Source organism: Heptranchias perlo, chromosome 15 (assembly GCF_035084215.1).
Source record: "Heptranchias perlo isolate sHepPer1 chromosome 15, sHepPer1.hap1, whole genome shotgun sequence".
Taxonomy (NCBI): Eukaryota; Metazoa; Chordata; class Chondrichthyes; order Hexanchiformes; family Hexanchidae; genus Heptranchias; species Heptranchias perlo.
Genome location: NC_090339.1, coordinates 3,451,207 through 3,471,462, shown reverse-complemented (window position 1 = coordinate 3,471,462; position 20,256 = coordinate 3,451,207). Strand labels below are relative to the sequence as shown.

General features: G+C 46.7%; 2 protein-coding genes across 2 annotated transcripts in view; one reads left to right on the top strand and one right to left on the bottom strand.

Annotated features, from left to right (window-relative positions):
* Positions 1 to 20,256, bottom strand: part of LOC137332839 (interferon-inducible GTPase 5-like) — a 380,546-nt gene that overhangs the window by 55,911 nt on the left and 304,379 nt on the right. The gene's annotated exons all lie outside the window — the stretch shown is intronic.
* LOC137332670 (interferon-inducible GTPase 5-like) lies at positions 760 to 19,183 on the top strand. The gene is made up of 3 exons (XM_067996615.1): positions 760 to 949; positions 13,565 to 13,714; positions 16,717 to 19,183. Exons 2-3 carry the CDS (start codon positions 13,695 to 13,697, stop codon positions 17,717 to 17,719), a joined length of 1,023 nt encoding a protein of 340 aa, XP_067852716.1. The 5' UTR covers positions 760 to 949; positions 13,565 to 13,694; the 3' UTR covers positions 17,720 to 19,183.

Here is a 20,256-nt window from a genome sequence, read left to right as displayed (position 1 = left end):
ACCGAGTGTGGAACCAAGGAGCCCGAGTAAAATTTAAGTCAATGGGAATCAGGGGGAAATCTGTCCAGTGGCTGGAGTCATACCTAGCACAAAGGAAGATGGTAGTGGTTGTTGAAGGCCAATCAACTTAGCCCCAGGACATTGCTGCAGGAGTTCCTCAGGGCAGTGTCCTCGGCCCAACCATCTTCAGCTGATTCATCACTGACCTTCCCTCCATCATAAGGTCAGAAATGGGGATATTCGCTGATGATTACACAGTGTTCAGTTCCATTCGCAACCCCTCAGATAATGAAGCAGTCTGTTCCTAACAGCACTGTGGGAGAACCTTCACCTCACGGACTGCAGCGGTTCAAGAAGGCAGCTCACTGCCACCTTCTCAAGGGCAGTTAGGGATGGGCAATAAATGCTGGCCTTGCCAGCGACGCCCACACCCCATGAATGAATAAAAAAAGGGGGGCAGGAAAGGACCAGCTGGTCCATCAAACCTGCCCCACACTCATGATGCCTGGAGCATCGTGATTAGACACCTCCTACCCCACTGCCTATATTTGAAATTCAGACTCGCACTCCCCCCGATTTTCCACCCATTCTGTGTCTGAGTGAGAATCTCTTCTGTTCAGATTCATGAGTTCAGAGATAGAAAAGCAGAATCTCCCCGGCAACAAGTGAGCTTGCACTGGATTCGATTCTCATTGGATAGTGTACATGAACCTGACCACTCCTATAAAAGGCTCTGTTATTAGAACAGTTCAGCACTGTCACCATTTACTCCCAGTGTGGGTGAGACACTGAAGCAGCAGGACCGGTCACCCTGGACCAGTCACCCTGGACCGGTCACCCTGGACCGGTCACTCTGGACCGGTCACCCTGGACCAGTCACTCTGGATTAAGGTGTTGACAGCGGCAGTACTTCACTGATAGACTCTCCTCCTTCAAGGAACCAGTGCAGGTAAGGACCAAGAAATGAAACAACAAATTGGATGGTGTTATCAAAATATCGAGGGTGATTCATATTCAACGGGTTTAAACAGAATCACAGCTCATCTTTAAAGTTTGTTCTGAATGTTCTCCCCTCATTGTCTCAATCTCCTTTTCTCTTCAAATTCTGGATGTGTTCGAAACACAAACTCCGAAAAGTAAGGAGTTTTATTCATGGTTTTTAGGAAGATTGAGTGAAAATGAAACTGTTACAAAACAAACTGCAGGAAATGCCTTTTAATAAAATTCACAGGTCCGTGTATTTATCGGATTGGGGAGTGGTGTCTAACAAGAGGCAGGAAGTGGAAATTGCTCTCAGTGGAGGTGGTGTTCCAGTCAATACAGAGAGAGGAAACTGAACATCTCATTGTAAACACGCAAACAGGACAGAAAAATCAGAACAAAAAGGGCAAATCACCTCTCATGTTTTGTCTCTCCTTCCCTGCCTGGCTGATTATTCCAAGCATTTAATCCCTTTTAAATGAGAAATGATTGCTTGATATTACCGCATGAATGCTGAACACACTCATAATATTCCTGAGTCTGTTATTTAACACAGGCATTTATTTTAAATGGGTTTAGGCCTCTCGTTAAAAATGGTCACTCACTTTCTTTCATGACTAAACACAATCACCGAGTCACTGAATAACACAGACCCTCTGCTGGTTGTTGACTGTAGACTGACTGATGAGTTCAGCACAGGGAGCCTAATACAAACCTCTGGACACAGACCTGTCTGTCAAAATGACCACAGCCAATCATTGACCCTGCCCCTCCTCACAGGTCTCACATACAGCTGTCAATCAAAATCACCAACTCCAGACATAAAAAATAGGAGCAAGAGGAGGCCATTCAGCCCTTCGGGCCTGCTCCGCCATTCAAAATGATCATGGCTGATCGTCTAACTCAGGAGATGGCTCCAGACCTCATTACAGCCTTGGTCCAAACATGGACAAAAGAGCTGAATTCCAGAGGTGAGGTGAGAGTGACTGCCCTTGACATCAAGGCAGCATTTGACTGAATGTGGCACCAAGGAGCCCGAGTAAAATTGAAGTCAATGGGAATCAGGGGGAAAACTCTCCAGTGGCTGGAGTCATACCTAGCACAAAGAAAGATGGTAGTGGTTGTTGAGTCCAATCAACTTAGCCCCAGGACATTGCTGCAAGAGTTCCTCAGGGCAGTGTCCTAGGCCCAACCATCTTCAGCTGATTCACCAATGACCTTCCCTCCATCATAAGGTCAGAAATGGGGATGTTCGCTGATGATTGCACAGTGTTCAGTTCCATTCGCAACCCCTCAGATAATGAAGCAGTCCGAGCCCGCATGCAACAAGACCTGGACAACATCCAGGCTTGGGCTGATAAGTGGCAAGTAACATTCGCGCCAGACAAGTGCCAGGCAATGACCATCTCCAACAAGAGACAGTCAAACCACCTCCCCTTGACATTCAACGGCATTACCATCGCCGAATCCCCCACCATCAACATCCTGGGAGTCACCATTGACCAGAAACTTAACTGGACCAGCCATATAAATACTGTGGCTACAAGAGCAGGTCAGAGGCTGGGTATTCTGCGGTGAGTGACTCACCTCCTGACTCCCCAAAGCCTTTCCACCATCTACAAGGCACAAGTCAGGAGTGTGTTGGAATACTCTCCACTTGCCTGGATGAGTGCAGCTCCAGCAACACTCAAGAAGCTCGACACCATCCAGGACAAAGCAGGCGCTTGATTGGCACCCCATCCACCACCCTAAACATTCAATCCCTTCACCACTGGGGCACTGTGGCTGCAGTGTGTACCATCCACAGGATGCACTGCAGCAACTCGCCAAGGCTTTTTCGACAGCACCTCCCAAACCCGCGACCTCTACCACCTAGAAGGACAAGAGCAGCAGGCACATGGGAACAACACCACCTGCACGTTCCCCTCCAAGTCACACACCATCCCAACTTGGAAATATATCGCCGTTCCTTCATCGTCGCTGGGTCAAAATCCTGGAACTCCCTTCCTAACAGCACTGTGGGAGAACCGTCACCACACGGACTGCAGCGGTTCAAGAAGGCGGCTCACCACCACCTTCTCAAGGGCAATTAGGGATGGGCAATAAATGCCGGCCTTGCCAGCGACGCCCACATCCCATGAACAAATAAAAAATAAAGTACCCTGTTCCTGCTTTTTCCCATATCCCTTGATCCCTTTCGCATTCAGAAATATCTCCTTCTTGAATACATTTAATAACTTGGCCTCCACTGCCTTCTGTGGTTGAGAATTCCACAGGTTCACCACCCTCTGAATGAAGAAATTTCTCCTCATCTCGGTTCTAAATGGCATATCCCCTATCCTGAGACTGTGACCCCTGGTTCTGGACTCGCCAGCCATCAGGAACATCCTGCCTGTATCTAGTCTGTCTAGTCCTGTTAGAATTTTACATGTTTCGATGAGATCACCTCTCATTCTTCTAAACTCTAGTGAATATAGGCCGTGTCGACCCAATCTCTCCTCATACGTCAGTCCTGCCATCCCAGGAATCAGTCTGGTAAACCTTTGTTGCACTCCCTCCATGGCAAGGACATCCTTCCTCAGATAAGGAGTCCAAAACTGCACACAATACTCCAGATGTGGTCTCACCAAGGCCCTGTATAACTGCAGTAAGACATCCCTGTTCCTGTACTCAAATCCTCTTGCAATGAACGCCAACATACCATTCGCCTTCCTAACTGCTTGCTGCACCTGAATGCTCGCTTTCAGCGACTGGTGTACAAGGACACCCAGGTCTCGTTGCACCTCCCCTTTTCCCAATCTATCTCCATTCAGATAATAATCTGCCTTTCTGTTTTCACAACCAAAGTGGATAACCTCACATTTATCCACGTTATACTGCATCTGCCATGTTCTTGCCCAATCATCGAACTTGTCGAAATCACATTGGAGCCTCTTTGCATCCTCCTCACAGCTCACATTCCACCCCAGCTTTGTGTCATCTGCTAACTTGGAAATGTTACATTTAGTTCCCTCGTCCAAATCATTGATACAGATTGTGAATAGCTGGGGCCCAAGCACTGATCCCTGCGGTACCCCACTAGTCACTGCCTGCCACCCGGAAAAAGACCCGTTTATTCCTACTCTCTGTTTCCTATCTGTCAACCAATTCTCAATCCATGCCAGTATATTCTCCTCAATCTCATCTGCGTTAATTTTGCACACTAACCTCTTGTGTGGGACCTTATCAAAAGCTTTCTGAAAATCCAAATACACCACATCCACATCCACTGGTTCTCCCTTATCTATTCTACTAGTTATATCCTCAAAAAACTCCAGTAGATTTGTTAAGCATGATTTTCCTTTCATAAACCCATGCTGACTTTGTCCAATCCCGTTAATGCCCTCCAAGTGTTCTGTTATCACATCTTTTATAATAGACTCTAATATTTTCCCCACTACTGATGTCAGGCAAACTGGTCTGTAATTCCCTGTTTTTTCTCTCCCTGCTTTTTTCAGTAGTGGGGTTACATTTGCCACCCTCCAATCTGTAGGGGTTATGGGGAGCGGGCAGGAAATTGGACATGAAGCTGAGTTCGGATCGGTCAATGCCCTGTGGGTGGCGGAGAGGGCCCAGGGGCTGTGTGGCCGGGTCCTGCTCCGACTTCTTGTGTTCTTTAGATTTGTGGTTGGGATCAGATCAGCCATGATCTTATTGAAGGGCCGATTGGCCTACTCCTGCTCCAATTTCTTATGTTCTTATGTTCTTATGTTCCAGAATCATAGAATCATAGAATCATAGAAGTTACAACATGGAAACAGGCCCTTCGGCCCAACATGTCCATGTCGCCCAGTTGATACCACTAAGCTAGTCCCAATTGCCTGCACCTGGCCCATATCCCTCTATACCCATCTTACCCATGTAACTGTCCAAATGCTTTTTAAAAGACAAAATTGTACCCGCCTCGACTACTGCCTCTGGCAGCTTGTTCCAGACACTCACCACCCTTTGAGTGAAAAAATTGCCCCTCTGGACCCTTTTGTATCTCTCCCCTCTCACCTTAAATCTATGCCCCCTCGTTATAGACTCCCCTACCTTTGGGAAAAGATTTTGACTATCGACCTTATCTATGCCCCTCATTATTTTATAGACTTCTATAAGATCACCCCTTAACCTCCTACTCTCCAGGGAAAAAAGTCTCAGTCTATCTAACCTCTCCCTGTAAGTCAAACCATCAAGTCCCGGTAGCATCCTAGTAAATCTTTTCTGCACTCTTTCTAGTTTAATAATATCCTTTCTATAATAGGGTGACCAGAACTGTACACAGTATTCCAAGTGTGGCCTCACCAATGCCCTGTACAACTTCAACAAGACATCCCAACTCCTGCATTCAATGTTCTGACCAATGAAACCAAGCATGCTGAATGCCTTCTTCACCACCCTATCCACCTGTGACTCCACTTTCAAGGAGCTATGAATCTGTACTCCTAGATCTCTTTGTTCTATAACTCTCCCCAACGCCCTACCATTAACGGAGTAGGTCCTGGCCTGATTCGATCTACCAAAATGCATCACCTCACATTTATCTAAATTAAACTCCATCTGCCATTCATCGGCCCACTGGCCCAATTTATCAAGATCCCGTTGCAATCCTAGATAACCTTCTTCACTGTCCACAATGCCACCAATCTTGGTGTCATCTGCAAACTTACTAACCATGCCTCCTAAATTCTCATCCAAATCATTAATTTCAATAACAAATAACAGCGGACCCAGCACCGATCCCTGAGGCACACCGCTGGACACAGGCATCCAGTTTGAAAAACAACCCTCTACAACCACCCTCTGTCTTCTGTCGTCAAGCCAATTTTGTATCCAATTGGCTACCTCACCTTGGATCCCATGAGATTTAACCTTATGTAACAACCTACCATGCGGTACCTTGTCAAATGCTTTGCTGAAGTCCATGTAGACCACGTCTACTGCACAGCCCTCATCTATCTTCTTGGTTACCCCTTCAAAAAACTCAATCAAATTCGTGAGACATGATTTTCCTCTCACAAAACCATGCTGACTGTTCCTAATTAGTCCCTGCCTCTCCAAATGCCTGTAGATCCTGTCCCTCAGAATACCCTCTAACAACTTACCCACTACAGATGTCAGGCTCACTGGTCTGTAGTTCCCAGGCTTTTCCCTGCCGCCCTTCTTAAACAAAGGCACAACATTTGCTACCCTCCAATCTTCAGGCACCTCACCTGTGGCGGTGGATGATTCAAATATCTCTGCGAGGGGACCCGCAATTTCCTCCCTAACCTCCCATAACGTCCTGGGATACATTTCATCAGGTCCCGGAGATTTATCTACCTTGATGCGCGTTAAGACTTCCAGCACCTCCCTCTCTGTAATATGTACACTCCTCAAGACATCACTATTTATTTCCCCAAGTTCCCTAACATCCATGCCTTTCTCAACCGTAAATACCGATGTGAAATATTCATTCAGGATCTCACCCATCTCTTGTGGTTCCGCACATAGATGACCTTGTTGATCCTTAAGAGGCCCTACTCTCTCCCTAGTTACCCTTTTGCCCTTTATGTACTTGTAGAAGCTCTTTGGATTCTCCTTTGCCTGATCTGCCAAAGCAATCTCATATCCCCTTTTTGCCCTCCTGATTTCTCTCTTAACTCTACTCCGGCAATCTCTATACTCTTCAAGGGATCCACTTGATCCCAGCTGCCTATGCATGTCATATGCCTCCTTCTTATTTTTGACTAGTGCCTCAATCTCCTGAGTCATCCAAGGTACCCTACTTCTACCAGCCTTGCCCTTCACTTTATAAGGAATGTGCTTACCCTGAACCCTGGTTAACACACTTTTGAAAGCCTCCCACTTACCAGACGTCCCTTTGCCTGCCAACAGACTCTCCCAATCAACTTCTGAAAGTTCCTGTCTAATACCATCAAAATTGGCCTTTCCCCAAATTAGAATTTTAACTTTTGGGCCAGACCTATCCTTCTCCAGAGCTATCTTAAAACTAATGGAATTATGATCACTGGTCCCAAAGTGATCCCTCACTAACACTTTTGTCACCTGCCCTTCCTTATTTCCCAAGAGGAGGTCAAGTTTTGCCCCCTCTCTAGTCGGGCCATCCACATACTGAATGAGAAATTCCTCCTGAATACACTCAACAAATTTCTCTCCATCCAAGCCCCTAATGCTATGGCTGTCCCAGTCAATGTTGGGAAAGTTAAAGTCCCCTACTATTACCACCCTATTTTTCTTGCAGCTGTCTGTAATCTCCTTACATATTTGCTCCTCAATTTCCCGTTGACTATTTGGGGGTCTGTAGTACAATCCTATCAAAGTGATCTCTCCCTTCTTATTTTTCAGTTCTACCCATATAGACTCAGTGGGCGAACCCTCGGATATATCCCCTCTCACTACTGCCGTGATGTTCCCCCTAATCAAGAACGCAACTCCCCCTCCTCTCTTACCTCCTGCTCTATCTTTCCTATAGCATCTGTACCCTGGAACATTGAGCTGCCAGTCCTGCCCCTCCCTTAGCCATGTTTCAGTAACAGCTATAACATCCCAGTCCCATGTACCCATCCATGCCCTGAGTTCATCTGCCTTGCCCATCAGACTTCTTGCATTGAAATAAATGCAGTTTAATCTAGACTTCCCTTGGTCTTTGCCCTGCTTTCTCAGACCATCTGTCCGGTCATGTTCTGTACACTCTCCCTTACTGCCTTTTGTTTCTGTCACCACTTTATTTCCCACTGACTTCCTGCATCGGTTCCCATCCCCCTGCCACATTAGTTTAAACCCTCCCCAACAGCACTGGCAAACACTCCCCCTAGGACATTGGTTCCAGTCCTGCCCAGATGCAGACCGTCCAATTTGTACTGGTCCCACCTCCCCCAGAACCGGTTCCAATGGCCCAGGAATTTGAATCCCTCCCTCTTGCACCATCTCTCAAGCCACGTATTCATCTTAGCTATCCTGTCATTCCTACTCTGACTAGCCCGTGGCACTGGTAGCAATCCTGAGATTACTACCTTTGAGGTCCTACTCTTTAGTTTAACTCCTAACTCCCTAAATTCAGCTTGTAGGACCTCATCCTGTTTTTTACCTATATCGTTGATGCCTATATGCACCACGACAACTGGCTGTTCACCCTCCCCCTCCAGAATGTCCTGCAGCCACTCCAAGACATCCTTGACCCTTGCACCAGGGAGGCAACATACCATCCTGGAGTCTCGGTTGCGTCCGCAGAAACGCCTGTCTATTCCCCTTACAATCGAGTCCCCTATCACTATAGCTCTGCCATTCTTTTTCCTGCCCTCCTGTGCAGCAGAGCCAGCCACGGTGCCATGAACCTGGCCACTGCCACCTTCCCCTGGTGAGCCATCTCCCCCAACAGTATCCAAAACGGTATACCTGTTTTGGAGGGAGATGACCGCAGGGGACCCCTGCACTGCCTTCCTACTCTTCCTCTGTCTGTTGGTCACCCATTCACTATCTCCCTCAGTAATTTTTATCTGTGGTGTGACCAACTCACTGAACGTGCTATCCACGACTTTCTCAGCATCGCGGATGCTCCAAAGTGAGTCCATCCGCAGCTCCAGAGCCGTCAAGCGGTCAAACAATAGCTGCAGCTGGACACACTTCCCGCAGGTGAAGGAATCAGGGATACAGGAAGGATCCCTGAATTCCCACATCCCACAAGAGGAACATGACACGGCTGTGGGATCTCCTGCCATGACTTAACCCTTAAGTTAGCTTAACAACAACTGCAATGTCAAGAGAAAAAAAAGGAAAGAAAAACTACTTACCACTCCCTTTAAGGAGTTTACTCCTTTAAATTGTTCTCAATTTAGAGAATGTTAACTGCACGAGGGACCTTGATTCACTAAAAAATAAACGCTACTTCCTATAAGACCTGCAGACCTTCCCTTTCCTTTTACTTTAGTTACTGTAGATAAGTAGAAATACTCACCTGAACCTACTCACCAATCAGGTACCTCCCCTGTGTCGCGTCCCGATCTGATTCCTGACGTCACTTCGAACTCGGTCGCAGCTCCGCTCGGCTCGGCTCCTCTTAGCGCTCTGAAATCCCGCCTTTTATCGGACGCTCCCTCCGCTCGGCTCGGCTCCTCTCAGCTGTTCTCAGCGCTCTGAAATCCCGCCTTTTATCGGACGCTCCCTCCGCTCGGCTCGGCTCCTCTCAGCTGTTCTCAGCGCTCTGAAATCCCGCCTTTTATCGGACGCTCCCTCCGCTCGGCTCGGCTCCTCTCAGCTGTTCTCAGCGCTCTGAAATCCCGCCTTTTATCGGACGCTCCCTCCGCTCGGCTCGGCTCCTCTCAGCTGTTCTCAGCGCTCTGAAATCCCGCCTTTTATCGGACGCTCCCTCCGCTCGGCTCGGCTCCTCTCAGCTGTTCTCAGCGCTCTGAAATCCAGCCTTTTATCGGACGCTCCCTCCGCTCCGCTCGGCTCCTCTCAGCTGTTCTCAGCGCTCTGAAATCCCGCCTTTTATCGGACGCTCCCTCCGCTCGGCTCGGCTCCTCTCAGCTGTTCTCAGCGCTCTGAAATCCCGCCTTTTATCGGACGCTCCCTCCGCTCGGCTCGGCTCCTCTCAGCTGGACACACTTCCCGCAGATGAAGGAATCAGGGATACAGGAAGGAGCCCTGAATTCCATAGAATTTTGCAAGATGATCACCAATGCATCCACTATTTCCAGGGCCACTTCCTTTAGTACTCTGGGATGTCGATTATCAGGCCCTGGGGATTTGTCAGCCTTTAGCTCCATTAATTTCCCGAGCACTATTTTTTTACTAATACTGATTTCCTTCAGTTCCTCCCTCTCACTAGACCCTTGGTTCCCTAACATTTCTGGGAGGTTATTTGTATCCTCCTTTGTGAAGACAGAACCAATATATGTGTTTAATTGTTCTGCCATTTCTTTGTTCCCCATTATAATTTCCCCCATTTCTGACTGTAAGGGACCTACATTTGTCTTCACTAATCTTTTTCTCTTGACATATTTATAGAAACTTTTACAGTCAGTTTTTATGTTCCCTGCTAGTTTACTCTCATACTCTATTTTTCCCCTCTTAATCAATCTCTTTTCTCTCCTTTGCTGAATTCTAAACTGCTCCCAATCCTCAGGCTTGCCGCTTTTTCTGGCAATTTTATATGTCTCCTCTTTGGATCTAATACTATCCCTAATTTCTTTTGTAAGCCACGATTGAGCCACCTTTCCTGTTTTATTTTTGCGCCAGACAGGAATGAATAATTGTTGTAATTCCTGCACACGTTCTTTAAATATTAGCCATTGCCTATCCACCGTCATGCCTTTTAGTAAAGTTCCCCAATCTATCCTAGCCAACTCGCACCTCATACTTTCATCATTTCCTTTATTTAGATTCAGGACCCCAGTTTCGGATTCAACCACTTCACTCTCCATCTTAATGAGGAATTCTATTATGTTATGGTCACTCTTCCCTAAGGGACCCTGCACAACAAGATTGTTAATTAATCCTTTCTCATTGCACAATATCCAGTCTGGGATCGCCTGTTCTCTAGTTGGTTCCTCAATGTATTGGTCTAGAAAACCATCACGTACACACTCCAGGAATTCCTCCCCCACAGTATTATTACTAATTTGGTTTGACCAATCTATATGTAGATTAAAGTCATCCATGATTATAATTGTACCCTTCTTGCATGCGTCTCTGATTTCCTGTTTAATGCCCCCCCCCAACATCTCCACTACTGTTTGGGGGCCTATAGACAACCCCCACCAACGTTTTCTGTCCCTTGGTGTTTCTTAGCTCCACCCATACAGATTCCATATCGTGATTTTCCGAGCCAATATCCTTCCTCACTATTGCATTGATTTCCTCCTTTACTAACAACGCTACCCCACCTCCTTTCCCTTTTTGCCTGTCCTTCCTAGATATTGAATACCCCTGGATGTTCAGTTCCCATCCTTAGTCACCCTGCAGCCGTGTCTCCGTAATCGCAACTATATCATAACCGTTAATATCTATCTGCGCTGTTAATTCATCTACCTTATTGCGAATGCTCTGCGCATTAGGACACAATGCCTTTAGACTTGCCTTTTTAAGATTGCTAGTCATCTTCGTTTTATTTTGCACTATGGCCCTATTTGTTTTTCGCCCTTGTTTTCTCTGCCTTCCACTATTGCTTCTTCCCTTTTTGTCTTTTGTTTCTATCCTTGTTTCCCCCTCCTCTGTCTCCCTGCTCATGTTCCCATCCTCCTGCCATTCTCGTTTAAACCTTCCCCAACAGCACCAGCAAACACCCCCGCGAGGACATCGGTCCCGGTCCTGCTCGGGTGTAACCCGTCACGCTTGTGCAGGTCCCACCTTCCCCAGAACCGGTCCCATGTCCAAGGAATCTAAATCCCTCCCCCCTACACCATCCCTGCAGCCACGCATTCATCCTGTCTATTCTCCTGTTCCTATACTCACTCGAACGAGGCACTGGCAGTGATCCTAAGATCACTACCTTTGAGGTCCTGCTTTTTAATTTATCTCCTAACTCCTTAAATTCACCTTGCAGGACCTCAAACCTTTTTATTACCTGTGTTGTTGGTACCGATATGGACCACGACTACTGGCTGTTCACCCTCCCCCTCCTGAATGCCCTGCAGCCGCTCCATGACATCCTTGACCCTAGCACCAGGGAGGCAACATACCATCCTGGAGTCACGTTTGCGGCTGCAGAAATGACTATCTGTTCCCCATACAATTGAATCCCCTATCACTATAGCCCTGCCGCTATTATTCCTCCCCTCCTGTGCAGCAGAGCCACCTGTGGTGCCACGAACTTGGCTATTGCTGCTTTCCCCTGATAAGCCATCTCCCCCAACAGTATCCAAAGCGGTATATCTGTTTGAGAGGGAGATGGCCCCAGGGGACTCCTGATCAACCTGCCCAGTCCTTCCACTCTGCCTGGCAGTCACCCATTTCTTTTCTTCCTGCGTAATCTTTACCTGCGGCGTGACCACCTCACTGAACGTGCTATCCACGATAATCTCAGCATTGCAGATGCTCCACAGTGAATCCACCCGCAGCTCCAGCTCTGAAATACAGTTAGTCAGTAGCTGCAGGTGGACACACTTCCTGCACACTGACCTTATTCTTTGACCTGAGCCTGAAACTTCGGCCTATCTGTTTGAAGACTCTGTGAATCCATGTCAGAACAACACATTGTACCAGTCATAACCATTCAAATAATGCTTTAAACAGAAACACAGGTTATTAGAGCTTAGAATGAATTGCTGCTGTAATAACCCAATTGTCAAAAGATGGATGTTGATGATTCTACATTCAATCGACATCAATATAATAATCTCCCCTTTGTTTAACAGAAGCCAAGACCCAGATTTTCCTCCGTGTCAGAGTCACTCTGCAATTGAACCACGACTGCATGTCCGGTCACCAATATGACCCAGTGTGACCCTGTCCAATTTTCATGTTTGGAGCTAATTAACTATTCAGGGTGTTTTCCCAGTGATATTTACTCCCTCTGTTGGGAGGCTGCCTCTGGGAACGAGAGAAATCCAGTGTTGCTGCTGCAGCTTAAAGAGGCCAGGGCATCCATTGTGTTTGAGCAGCAACTTAGAAAGTTACAATAATGTTTGAGGCTGGTTCTTCGTGGCACAGAGGCTCCATATTTTTTGGGACTGAGAGAAGGAGTCACATGAAAAGCCTGGTCCAGTCCAGGACTGAGAAGGAGGGTGAATTAGAGTGACTGAATTCAATGTCAAATCAGGTACAGAAAGAGAAATAAAGAGAGGGAAAGAAAGATTGGATTAAGAGAAAGAAAAAAGACAGAAAGGAAAAGTAAGAAAAAATGTTTAAAATTTAAAATTTGACTTTATAAAATCTCCTCAAACAATTCACAAGCTGAAGGAATGAGACTCCACACTTATAATTGTTCACTTTCTGGGCAAGAGCGGTTGATTGGCTGTCATTAACAATTATTACTTTGTTAAAAGGGTACTTACACTGTTAATTACTATATTTATCTATCTGTGATGAGTTTACATACGAACGTAGGAAAAGGAGTGGGTAATTAAAGTGCAAATGCAGCAACGTCATGAAAATCACAGGGAGGTTAAACACGAGATGCCGTTTTCTCAAAGCTAACGGCGGAGCGGTGCAAATTGGCCAGCAACTTGTGCCGATTCACAATTCACGGGGTATCTCTTCCTCGCAACAAGTTGCTGGCCGATTTGTGCATTAATAATGGCGTGCATCGTTCAGACGCCGTTATTTATTCAACAATATCTGGCCCCATGTTTTCCATTTCCACCCACCTTGCCCTCCCTGTGTTCGACACCAGGTGCTACTTTCCTGAAATAATGATGAGGAAACACGAGACCTTTCACATCCCATTCCTTCCCTCACAATCTGACTTGGTGAAGATGTGAAAAAGCTCCATTCTGTATTCTGTAGTTTCTTGAACCTGTTCCCACCCTGATTAAGGATGATTATTCCCATCAGTCTTGTACTTTATCTGATGGAAAATAAATTGCCGTCACTCACACTCTCTACTTTCCTCTTAATGGAGAAAACCAAAGACAAAGAAGTGTCATCGGGGGAGGAGCCACAAGCCTCTGACCTCTCACCCTTTCTGCGGAGGAAGCTCTGGAATCACTGGGCAGTCACACAGGACAAACAGCGGGAGACAGAGAAGTAGGATGGGAGGTGCCAGCTTCAGGTTGGTCAGGAAACTCCTCGTATTGTCTCTCTTCAGTTCCTTCTGTTACAGCACAATCTGTCATCGCAATATATTGTCAGTGCTTAACTTCATCATTTGTAGTGAGAGTCCACTGGCCATTCTGCAGCTCATGTACCTCTGTTAAACTCTCCTCTTCCTCAACCCTTCAGCAGAACCAGGGTCCTCAGTTTGTCTCCACCCAACCCTCACTTCACCAACCCCATCACTGCATCTGAGCCTCGCAAGCACCAGCCGAGAGACACCCACTCAAGAGGGCTTAGTCAGACTGAGGGGAGACTGCATGGTGATACACAGAGGGCAAGTGGTGAGGAGAAACTTAGGGTGGTAGATGAGGGAACAGTCACTGCTGTCTGGAGGGACAGGAGATGCTTCTCCTCAGCTTTGGTACCTCAGGTACCAGATCTAAGGGGTCCATCAGTTAAAGGAAGAGAGCTTACACAGCATCAAACCCGTGTACCGGCAGTTAAGATGGTGTCCCAGAATGTGCAGCAAATGGTGGGTCAGTTGGAGGAGTCCATTACCTGCATCTGCGGCACCATGATGGATGTGTGTGCAGCCACTCAGTCGACCCTGGAGTCGTGCAGCAGAGGTCCCCCAATAGGGGAGGCAAGGACAGGCATAGCTACCATGGGCGACTTGGGCATCAGGGTGGAGAGGACCAATTCTTAGGGCTCTAAGATCTGATTGGAACCATTCAATCTGCTTTCCCTCTGATCAAACAAATGCACAACCCAATACCAGGTGTGTGCACGGAACAGGTGTCTCTCAGGACAGTGCCACAGTGCCTCGCCAGCGACGCCCACATCCCATGAACGAATAAAAAATTAAAAAAAATCCGCCCAATATCTAATCATACGATCATGTAAATTGGAAGCCTAATGATAGGACCCACTTGTGATCTGAATTGGATATCATGGGGTAAATTTTAATCCCCAAGAATGGGTGGATTGGGGGAGGGTGGGCAGTGAAAATAGTAAGTTTTTAGAGTGGGACCGCATCCTGGCTCCAACCCGCCCACTTCTGGGTTTAACCCAGACAGGTTTGTACCCGTGTGCACAGCAGACAACAGGACGTCCCGCCCACACCTAAGGGCAATGTACCTCATTGAAATACTTGAGGTACTTAATATTTTGTGTTTTGGAAATTAAAATGAATTTAGCCTTACCTGTTCAGGTTCCCCAGCGCCTCCGATTCACGTCAGGTGAAAACAGACGGGGAGGGCCGGATCCATGAAGTGAGACCCTTTATTGCTCTGCTTGTGGGCCTGGAGGAGCAGGAGTGTTTCATCCAGGCCCAACCAGCTCACCTGGCCAACAGAATCCCCACGATTGGCCGATTCCCCACCCTCCCGATGGTGGACACTCCTCCCCGCACCCCACCCCCCGGATTCACGATGTTCGCTGACCCTCCCAATCCACGATGCTGGTTGACCCCCCCCCCTTAACCCGATATCGTCCACGTCCGTCCACCGATCCCCTCCCTCTCCAATTTTATCCAAGCCTGATGATCTCTCTCTCCCTCCCGCCCTCTCTCTGATTTGCAGCTCCTTTCACTTCTGACAGCCAGCCTGTCAATCAGACTGGCTGCGAAACCCGGAAGTGCCATTTATGGGCAGACCCCAGGAAGTCCCGCCCACTTACCTTCTGGGTTTCACACATGGAAATCTTCCCCCCCAGCTCACTTCCCAGCTGGAAGTTAAAATTTACCCCCATGTCTTTCGCATGTGCCCCCACAGGGAATCCTCGAATCTTTCAGTAGACGGACTGCAAACACTTCAGTGAGATGAGGCCGGGTACAAATCAATAAGCTGCTTCATTTTGGAGACAGAAAGTGAATGTACAGAGTGACAGTTAGAATCAAATCACACTTACTTTTAATGTTTAACGTTGCTGTACATGTCCTCTCGATATTCTCGCCTGCTCATCACCCAAGGGTATCTGGTTTCCACATCATGAATTGCCCCCCCGCAGTTATAACCGTGTTTGAACCACAGTAATTGTTCCATAGTCGAGTACAACATTATTTCTGTGACATTCTTACAGGTAACTGGAACAATGAGCAGCTATTTCCAGTGTCTAATGAGTTTAATTGGCAACTGTTTGCAAAGATTAAATTTGAAATATTTCTTAGCCATTTTGAAAGATTTTATTCCTTACAAACTTCTCCAGTACTTCTTATATTTGAGCTTTTCTAAATTATTTTGCATTAGTGGGGCTCAGTTGGTAGCACTCTCTCCACTTCAGAACTTGCGCACTTAACCCAGGCTGACACTCCTGTGCAGTTCTGCGGGAATGCTGCATTGTCAGAGGTGTTTCAGATTAGATGTTAAAAGAAAAGTGTTGTCTGCCCTCTCAGGTGGATATAAAAGATCCCAGCACCTCACAAACCAGCGCCCTCTACCACCTAGAAGGACAAGGGCAGCAGGCACATGGGAACAACACCACCTGCACGTTCCCCTCCAAGTCACACACCATCCCGACTTGGAAATATATCGCCGTTCCCTCATCGTCGCTGGGTCAAAATCCTGGAACTCCCTTCCTAACAGCACTGTGGGAGAACCTTCACCACACGGACTGCAGCGGTTCAAGAAGGCGGCTCCCCACCACCTTCTCAAGGGCAATTAGGGATGGGCAATAAATGCCGGCCTCGCCAGCGATGCCCACATCCCATGAATGAATTTTTAAAAATGTCACTGTTGGACGAAGAGCAGGGAGTTCTCCCGGTGTCCGGGCCCACATTCCTTCCTCAAGCAACAGCAACAAAAACAAATTAACTGGTCATTAATCTGATTGCTTGCTGTGGGATCTTGCTGTGCATAAATTATCTGTCACATTTGGCTACATAACAACAGTGATTGCACTTCATAAGTAATTCATTAGATGTAAAGTGTCTGGGGATGTCCTGACGATGTGACAATGTGCTTTATAAATGCAAGTTCTTTTAATCTGTTGCAAAACATCATGTAAAATGTTTCCTTTCAGAGATCAGATGGCTCAGTCTTCGAACTCTACATTCTTCAGTCAGGAAGAGCTCAACAAACTGAAGTCTGATTATGAAACGGGTGGGCTGGGAAAGGTTACACCTCTGATACAGAGGAAGATAAAGGAGCTGGGCAATACAGAGCTTAACATTGCAGTGACAGGAGAAACAGGCGCAGGGAAATCCACCTTCATCAATACTATGAGAGGACTTCAGAGCGATGATGAGGGAGCAGCTGAAACCGGGGTCACAGAAACTACAATGGAGCCAACTCGATACCCACATCCCAACCTGCCTAATGTTTGCTTCTGGGACCTGCCAGGAATTGGAACCACAAAATTCCCAGCCAATAAATACCTGAAGGAAATTAAATTTAAAAGATACGATTTCTTCATCATTATCTCAGACTGTCGATTCAGAGAAAATGATACAAAACTCGCCAAAGAGATTAAACGGCTGGGGAAGAATTTCTACTTTGTTCGACCTAAAATTGACAATGATCTCAACTCACTGAACAAGCAACGGAGGAAAGTTAATGAAGAAGAAGGACTGGAAAAGATCAGGAATGACTGTGTCAGGAAGTTGCAAGAGGCAGGGATTCCATCACCCTCTGTTTTCCTGATATCGAACTTTGAACCGAATCTGTATGAATGTAAACAGTTAAATGAAGCTCTTGAAGATGATCTTCAGAATATAAAGAAAAGTGTGTTCATCCTGGCCCGTCCAAACCTAAATTTGGAGATTGTAGAGAAGAAAAGACAAGAGCTGAAGAAACGAGTCTGGATGTTGGCAACACTTTCAGGAGCAGTGGGAGCAGTGCCAGTTCCTGGCATGTCCCTTGCTTGTGACATTGGGATTCTGGTTGGAGGAATAATAGATTTCCGCAAATATCTGGGTCTGGATGATGCCTCTCTTCAAAGACTGGCCAACATGGCAGGGAAACCTGTGGGAGTTCTGAAAGCAGAAGTGAAAACTCCCCTGGTGGGTGAAATAACTCCAGATTGAGTTATCAGGACACTGTTCCATCTCACTGCTGTCGCCCTCTCAGGAGCTGAGCTCATCCTCGATTTCATACCAGTCATTGGTTCCATCTTTGGAGCAGGATCATCGTATCTTGTCACCTATACTATGCTGAGTGATGCACTGAATGATCTTACGGAGAATGCACAGAGAGTGGTGAAGGCTGCATTTGGGACTGATGAAAATGGTCGGAACCAAACACCAATCAAGTGAGTCGATGCTGTCGGTGATAAATTAAAGGGGTCAAACCCCGAACGTTGCAGGAATTCCACTCTACGATACTCGCTTTTTGCTGCATTCGTTCCTGGAAATATTCCTCTTCCATTTCAGGGAAGGTTATCACAGTCTGATGCTTGGTGAAAGGGTTTGCCTGGGTACAATATGAGGAGGGAAATCGAGGGGTGGGAATTACAAAAGAGCCCATCCAATTTCCCACACATGCTGCACCCAGGCGATTCCTTGCATTAAACGCAGTAACAATCAAATCTGCCCTGTTCCTAAAATCACAGAATCATACAGCACAGAAGGTGGCCATTCGGCCCATCGTGCCTGTAGCCAGAAATGTCTTTGTTTTCTTCGAGTGATTGTGATGGATTCAGTTCCCATGTACAGCCCCTTCTCTGTGATGTTCTTGTTTGATTCATGGTAAGAGCATCATTACTGAAATGGAGCACCATGGGTTTACAGTGGAGACAAACCCACTGATACTCTGGGCTTGATTTTCTGAGTGTCGGTAATTTTTACTTTGGCCCCTGTTTCCACCCATGTAGGTGTCGTTCGCACCAAGTTGTATTCCCAATAGGTGATTAAATCAGAGACCTGAGATATCCCTGGGGATGGGAAGAGGGAGAGGAAAATGATAAGGAAGAAGCAGCAGCAGAAGAGCAGTTACTGCGGGAGGAGAGGTGTGGGAGCGTGTAACATCAACTTACTGAAACCATGTGTGCTGCATAATCAGTGATATGGGCAACAGGTTGATGTTATTGATGTGATATATTGTACTTTTACTCTATACTATGCTTTAATGTGATTCAGTCAGATCAATTGAACTTAATTAACAGATATCCATATGTATCAATTCTTGTTAATCAATAATTGTACCTCGGGACATTTGTTCTACGCGACAGGCTCCATATTAATGCAAACTGTTACTTTATGAATTATGATCTTATATTTATCTGTTATTATCTGATGGTAATCTGACCAAGTGAACCTGGTGAACAATGTAATTGTACCATAACATATTCTAAATATGAATGCAGTGTTGTTTGCTCTGGAGAAATGTATCGTGTGTCACTGCTTTGCAAAACAGGGGTTGTGGGAAATGCTGTGGTGAATCAGATTCTCCACCCTGGGCATTGCTGTTGAGACAATACTGTGCCAACTCACGCAGACAATATCCACACACCACACAATGGATGCAATAAATACCCTGAGCTTCATCCTGAAGATTGTGCTGAGTATTTATTTGTCATTAGCAACTTTGAAGCAGGAATGGAGGATAAGACATCCATAGATGGTGTTGGAAGAACTGAGCAGGAAAGTGTAGGAGAAGGTGAATTGGACATGGTTACTTTCCAGATGTGGTGTGTAGTTTAAGACATGGCGTAGCTGTGGCACTGACTGGAAGGTATCTGGAGACAGTGACTGAAGCTCCAGACTTTCTTGCTGCCGTGCTGGTTTTACAGCTCGTTCCTCATTCTCATTTTCATTCTTGCTCTCCCATGACTTTGCCGTTCTGGTCATCGACCTGCATTTTGAGGCATCTTTGCAGAGGTAAAGATAGTGACCATGCAGTGGGGGTTGAGTGGAGAAAGGAGGTGTCCCCTCTCCACCAAGCCATGTGAATTGCTGCTTCAGGATCCAATGGTATGTTTGATGATAATTCTGCTTGTAGTCAGAGCTTCAGTGTACCCGTGTTTTGCTTCTGGCTGCAATTGTTGTTTGGGAGTCATGGGCCACGGATGCAGAGGGTAGACCTGGTCACCCAGGAGACATCCCTCCCCTTGTTCAACTCTTTCAACTCAGGCTGATGCAGATAATGGGGTTAAAATTAAGGCATCATGACAGCTCCTGGGCAAGCAATAACTGACCTGATTGATTCTGTGTTGTTGGTCACATTCAATCCGAACATTGAGGGACTGAAGTCCTTTTTGCTTCATGTAGGGCACGGCATTGGGCACATGGACTGAGCGACAGCATGAGTACCATTGGTGGCCTTTGCTCTGGGAAAGCGAGGAGATCTGTAGAATTGGGTTCCCTCCCCACATCACTCCTGTTCGGTAGTAACAAAATGAGGACGGTTTTTGTTCCTCGTGACCTTCTTGTTTTATTTTGGACATCGAAGTAACTGGAACTGTAGTTGTCCCTTCTGATAGTGTGAAAGGAACAGAACCCATAAAAATTGAGGGTTCAGTATGATGGCCAATGGCAGTGCCTTCAGGATATTCGACGTTATCGGGGTGTTTTCCTGAAGGAGGTGACGCAGCTCTGGAATTGGCTGCCTCAGAAATCTTCATCTC